Source organism: Rhea americana, unplaced genomic scaffold, assembly GCF_003343005.1.
Source record: "Rhea americana isolate MKP2758 unplaced genomic scaffold, rheAme1 scaffold_106, whole genome shotgun sequence".
In the NCBI taxonomy this organism is placed as follows: domain Eukaryota; kingdom Metazoa; phylum Chordata; class Aves; order Rheiformes; family Rheidae; genus Rhea; species Rhea americana.
Genome location: NW_028185106.1, coordinates 2551759 through 2557792, shown reverse-complemented (window position 1 = coordinate 2557792; position 6034 = coordinate 2551759). Strand labels below are relative to the sequence as shown.

The 6034-nt window shown below is 41.2% G+C and overlaps 1 protein-coding gene and 1 long non-coding RNA gene across 2 annotated transcripts; one reads left to right on the top strand and one right to left on the bottom strand.

Moving 5' to 3' along the window:
• Positions 1-28: 28 nt before the first annotated feature.
• Positions 29-844, top strand: LOC146601274 (uncharacterized). Its single transcript, XR_014896354.1, has 2 exons — positions 29-253; positions 365-844. It is a non-coding gene; the product is annotated as an uncharacterized LOC146601274 (long non-coding RNA).
• A 1464-nt stretch (positions 845-2308) lies between these two features.
• PLA2G12A (phospholipase A2 group XIIA) lies at positions 2309-5855 on the bottom strand. The gene is made up of 4 exons (XM_085309502.1): positions 5844-5855; positions 5663-5764; positions 4920-5085; positions 2309-3904 (listed from the first exon to the last, which is right to left on the bottom strand). Exons 1-4 carry the CDS (start codon positions 5853-5855, stop codon positions 3786-3788), a joined length of 399 nt encoding a protein of 132 aa, XP_085165628.1. The 3' UTR covers positions 2309-3785.
• Positions 5856-6034: the final 179 nt, after the last annotated feature.

Genomic DNA, 6034 nt, shown 5'->3' with positions numbered 1-6034 from the left:
CCCGGCCCGGCCCGCCCCCCGGGGCGGAGGAGCGGGCAGCGTGCGGCGCCGCGGGGCCCCGGCTCCGGCTCCCGCTCGCGGCGGAGGCCAGGCCCCGCGGTAGCGCGTCAGCGCGYCCCTCGGTACTTCTTGCACTTTTTCGTGTATTCTCTAGGTCCCTGCGCAGTACGAGTTAGCGATGATGGTCCGTTAACCGCGCGCTACCACACACAAAGGCATCATCCTCCCAGCTGTTGAGAAACCGTGAGAAGTGGTGAGAAACTAAAGCGCGGAGACTTCCCAGAGCTGCACTCAAAGCCCCCCTAAAAGCACACTGTTTTCTGTGCTCTAAGGCTGCTGTCACCAAAAACGTCCTCCCTTTCAGGTGCCCACATAAAAGGCCTGGGGCGGTTTGGGTGYGGGTGCTTTTACTCCCTCCCGTGCATCGTGCATCGCTGCGGCAGACCTCCACAACGCTCCTGCGAGCGCGAGGAGTGGGCCGGTACTCCCGACCTTCCCAGTGCGTGACGCCTGCCCGCTCCTGGCGTAGTAAGAATGGTTTCTGACCAAAGCCTGTGACAGCAGGCTTCCTTCTGCGTCYGAGCTCTGCAGATCTGTGACGTGCGGATGGACCCCAACTCCGCCACTGGCCTATTTCTGTGTGGGCTCTGGGATAAACTTCGCTGTGAACCACCTCTTAGACATCAACACGGCTACAGGCACAAAAGAGCAGGAAGCTCTAGACTGGGATGTTAGGTCTTCTTACTTGATCTGCTTGACCTTTTTTACATATGTTTCTTGCCTAATTCAAGTGTATTAGACAAGATGTCCCCCTTCTCATTAAAAGAGTAATGGATATTTCTAATTGCTTTTGATTGTTTTCCTTGTCTTTTGACTTGTTATCCTCAGACTGCCAGTAATCAAGATAAAATMGTTTGAATTGTCTTTCTATATTACTGTAGTTGAAACATTGTCCTATTGTAAGAATTGCATCTTCCACTGTAAAACGTTTAGATTTTTACTGAGTAGGTTCAGTGTTTTTACAAACTGCAAATTTCAGAKCTTTCAGCTTACATGATATCTGCCCCTAAAACCACTACCTGCAATAATTCTGTATGAGCAGCTACTGTAGAGTCTATGTCTAGGACTCGGCAGTGGCTTTCTGTTAAGCGGAGTTTGAATTTATTATCATTCATATTCTTTAATTCAACAGTCATCTTAAATCTCAGTAAGATGATCTTAAGCAATCATGTTATTTCCCTCTGGTTGATTGGAGGCTAACAGCATACTCAGTGAGACCACGTTCAGCTGAATCACAGTAACTCAAWCACACATGTGAACCCTAAGGTAAGATTTGACTCTAGGATGCATTTCCTGCTTATATTAATATATAAAGCTTTTGTTATACATGAATGTATGTGCTTTGAAATTGTTTCAGATTTTTGCAGTAGTTGCACCGTAAGTGGAGTATACTTGAAAAAGCATTACAGATGGACCTGCAGTTCAAAGACAGGAAGTTTGACACTGCTGCTGTCCTGATCATCCAGAAGTGGAAAACAGCCTGATGGAGGCAGCTGTATTAGCACCTTAACATATAAAAAAAATCACAGGGATACTTAGGTAGTACTGTGACTACATAAGAGCACACACTGAAGAGTCAAATGCCAAAACTTGCTATATATGTAGCCAATTATCAAATGGTATAATTAAGACTTTTCTTCATTTTGGGATTGTAGCACTGTGAAATATATTTTGTGTAGTTTGCTGGTAAYGATAATTAAAGCTTTCTGCCACAGGAAAGGCTTAGGCAAAGTAAATGCTCCCCAGAAGTCAAATGCTTCCTCTGATTTGTGAGCAGAACTACTTAAGTGTCATTTGTTGTGTTATTTAGCTGCATTAAAGCTCTTCTCCTTTTAGTATTATAAATGGTCTGCAGGAAACTCTCTAAAAACCTTTCACAGCTCTTTGGAACAGTGAAAATTTTCTTCCACATCCAAATAAGCATATAGTTAAAACTCCTTTCTACCTAACTCACCAGCCATCTAGTTGATTTATGATCTTGTTTTTGACTCATCATTGTACTGCATCGAAGYTTAATTCTAGCAAACAACATCCTTACCATTCACTGCTTTGGTATTAAGAGACTTCTAAGGTTCCAACAATGGCWTATGAGACTAAGTTAGAGTTGTTTTGATTCTCTGACAGAAGACAAATGTTACTACATCTGGAGGAACCACAAGTTCCCCAAAWTTAGTTTTAAAAAACTCTACAGTGATACTTCTCCAGCAGTGCTACTTCATAACCACAAACATGAACACAAACCATGAAGCATAACCAAAAAACTTCATCAGGAACTTTATTCTATGAAGAAGAGTCACACTTACATTCAGTGTCATGTAAAGCAGGCTCTAGTGGAAAAAAAACAAAAACCCCCACAAACAGCTGGTAAAGCAAAACCATACAAAAGTATTTCCAGACAAGAAATCACACTACAGTCCATGAGTCAAATTTTACGCTTTTTGCATAGTCCCCACACCCTGTTCACAGATGTAGTATTTTAATTTTCAGTCCTCTCCTCTGTGGATTTCTAAGGCAGAATCAGGGGAGCAGGAGAAGAAACTGAAGTTTCTATGACAGAGTATCTAACACAAAAAGTTAACTGAGGTCTGACAGCTGGAGAGAAGCAATGAAAAATCAGTACAGAGAACAAACCCAAAATAATTCAGACACTGGACAATTTCAGTTATAGAAGTCACAGAAGAAAAAGATGACAGAAATACACGATCAGATGTTTGTCAGCCTCACAGAGGGCATTTTAAATAACAAGGTTAGTTAGGCGTATTGACTACAGCTGTGGARCTTCTGGTTTTCAATAGAATGAAAACAAAGATAATAAAGTAACCAAGTTGTACCACTAGACAAATATAAATCAACCGCTTTGAACAAATGAATATATAATTTCTATGCATATAATGCACAGAGCACCAAAATGTTTTATTTGAAAAATAAACACTTAAGATTCATTTTTTAAAATAACATATTACAACTGCATTTCAGCATTTTGTCAAATCAAAAATATATCCTTAGGTTACAAGCTGTTCATTTTAGTGGTCAAGCCTTAAAAGGATCAACGTTTGATCTGAAAAGTGCTGCAGAAGTGAGTTTGATGTATAATCAGGCAAAAATATGTAGTGCAGGTGTACGCGTCTGTTAAAGGCTTCTTCTGGTCTTCACACATGAAAAGCATACGTCAGAGTGAAATTAAGTCAGTTTATCTCAGATTCCACGAAAAGCACGTAAGTACGGGATATTTAAAATGCCACTTTAAACTCACACAAAATAGTCTTTCCTGTTRGAGCCATCAGATGCATCAACTGCTAGTAAACCTAAATTTTGACCTACATTAAGAAAAAWATGAGAATTGAATACAGCTCTTCTGCACCTCTGATTTCCTTATTATGCAGTTCTTTATGAGTTTTTTAAAGTAAAAAAGACACTGATGTTTTATAGAAGCACACCCTGAGCATACAGACCTATGCCAAAGGAAACTAATTTCTGTTTCCAAGCTCAGGGGGTATGGATGGTGATGGGGAGAGAGAAAAAGGGTTTTTCATACATATACACATACGTGTACATATATATTTTTAGCTTTAGGAAGAACATCATAGTGGCTATCAAACCAGTATATTCATGTCAGTGTTTAATATATTACATTCTGAAAAWTCTAAAGCTTTGTAACCAAACGCTGGCCACATTCCAGTTGAGTCTTTCACTTTATTCCACACCATGAGCTCTCAAATCTTCTTTTAGAGATCTGTTTTATCCTCATATTGACACATACATGCAGCTCTTTGGCTGTCCAGGTAAGGTTTACATCCTAAATGAATAACTGCATCAAACAACAGCTGAACTGTTGATTCACAAGCTGCAAAAAAAGAGGAGTTTAGTTAAAATACTCTTTAAATGGAACATCAAACTAATAGAAATGACTCCAGCAAACTGAAAGAGATTTTAAGGAAGAAACAGTCCTCTCAGAGCAAGAAGGCCATCAAATGAAAGACTAAACCAATGCAGAATCATTTGTGACTAATGATATTTCATATTCCAAACAAAGTAAGAAAGCAAATTCATTGCATACGAACTGTTATCAGTGTTAGAAACATCGCTTAGGCTTGGCAAGACGAAAGAGCCACTTTACCCCTCACTTTATGCAACCCAATTTATGCAAAGCTTGCTATCTTTAACAGCAGCTCGACAAAATGAACAAATACTGATTCTGACACAAAATACTAACAATATGACTTCTTTGCAGTCATGTGAATTTGAGAGGTACAAACACAGGTTTGTTCTAAAAACTGGCAGTTCAATGGAACTACTTACTCTAAGAGCACCACTGTTCAAGTTTTAGAAGCATGACTATACTATGTATTGATCGAGATGTGGGCTGATAATCRTTCTGTGGGTTCTTACTGAAAAACCTAAAATTTACATGCTGAGGAACAGCATTAAATGCTTACACTATAACAACATATTATTTTAAGATCGCTACTTTGTAAAAGTAAACAGTTCAGTATTTTTCTACAGCTTACTAGCATTTGCATATAGTAGACATTCAGAATTCACCTAGTAGAACAAAGAATACTTAATTATACTGTGGGAAATACAACAATTATTACACACAAATTTTTATGAAGTCATATTCCTGTCTGTGTACTCCWGGCGGGGGGCATTATTTTTTCCCCGGGGTTAGTTTTAATCCTGATCACTTTCTCATGTTGTGTCATCACTCAGCTGTACCAATGCTGCATGACAGAGGGAGGACTGCCTCTTTCAGCAACAGCACTAGCTTCTGAGAACACGGCACTTCTGTACAGCACAAGCATTTCTTGCCAAATCAGCTCAGTCAAACTGGGGAAGAAAAATGTATTTTTCAGACTTACCTTGTACAGTTTCYGATATTCCAAGTGTTTTCTGCACCTCTCTGCAGATTTTGGAGAGGCAAGACTGAAACTGCTCATCACAATCATTTTTTTTGTTGCCACAGGTATCGTAGCATCTGTCGTGGTGATTGCAGCACTTTGTCATTGACGGGATACCAATGTCAAACTGTGAAGAAACCCRCCTCCACCATTAGCAGGTATTTCAGCTAGGAAAGATTCATATTCTATCACATTCAGAGACTATMAGCTAGAAATTAAAAACTAATGCAACCAATCCAGCTGTCATTCACTTATCTCTATAATTTGCAATTCTCCTCTAACAAGCTAATCAGTATCTCCTCTCGTATTAAGGAAAATGGATTAGTGTCAGTAGGGAGAATAAAAGCAAGAGCCAAACCCTCTGCTTGCACAAACAGAGGGCTATTGTTACTCAGTGCTTTTGAAAATATTCGTAAGAATAAAACGTTTTAATCAAAAGATTTAAAATTAATCAGCATTCTGTTTTATTCCTATAGTATTTTAGGCCAATGATGAAAATATTTGTGCTACGTTTGTTTATAATCCTAACACCTCCTACGCGATGTTAGGAAACCATGTGCCAGGGCCCACAGAAGTGGGAGCGCTGTACATGGATGCTGCCCTCACCTTGAGAGCGAGGGAGGAGGGCGGCTCCCGCCCCGAGGAAAGTCCACGTCTGAAAGCCCCCGCACCACAGAGAAACCAAAGAACGGGCACAGACTTACCTGAACCCCGAACAGAGGAGATCCACAACCATTCGGTGGRGAGGGCTTGTATCCATAGCGGGGAAAGGGCTTTGATCCTGAAACGGGGGGTTTACAGTGACTCTAACAGATGTTTTGCACAGAGGCTTAGTGCCGTCTAAACTCCTGAGAGGCACCTGGCRGGCGTCGGATGGTATCAGACGGTATCTGCCATGTTTTCGAGGTAAACCCGCGTTCAGGCCGTGCCTCCTCCCGATTTCACATCGCCGGCCGCGGCGAGCGGCGGCGGTAGTTCGAGAAACTGACCCTTCACCCTGTTCTGCCGCTGCGAACTAGCCGAGCCCGCGGGCAGACGTGACCGAGGAGGCAAAACACCTCGGGAAGGAGCAGCCG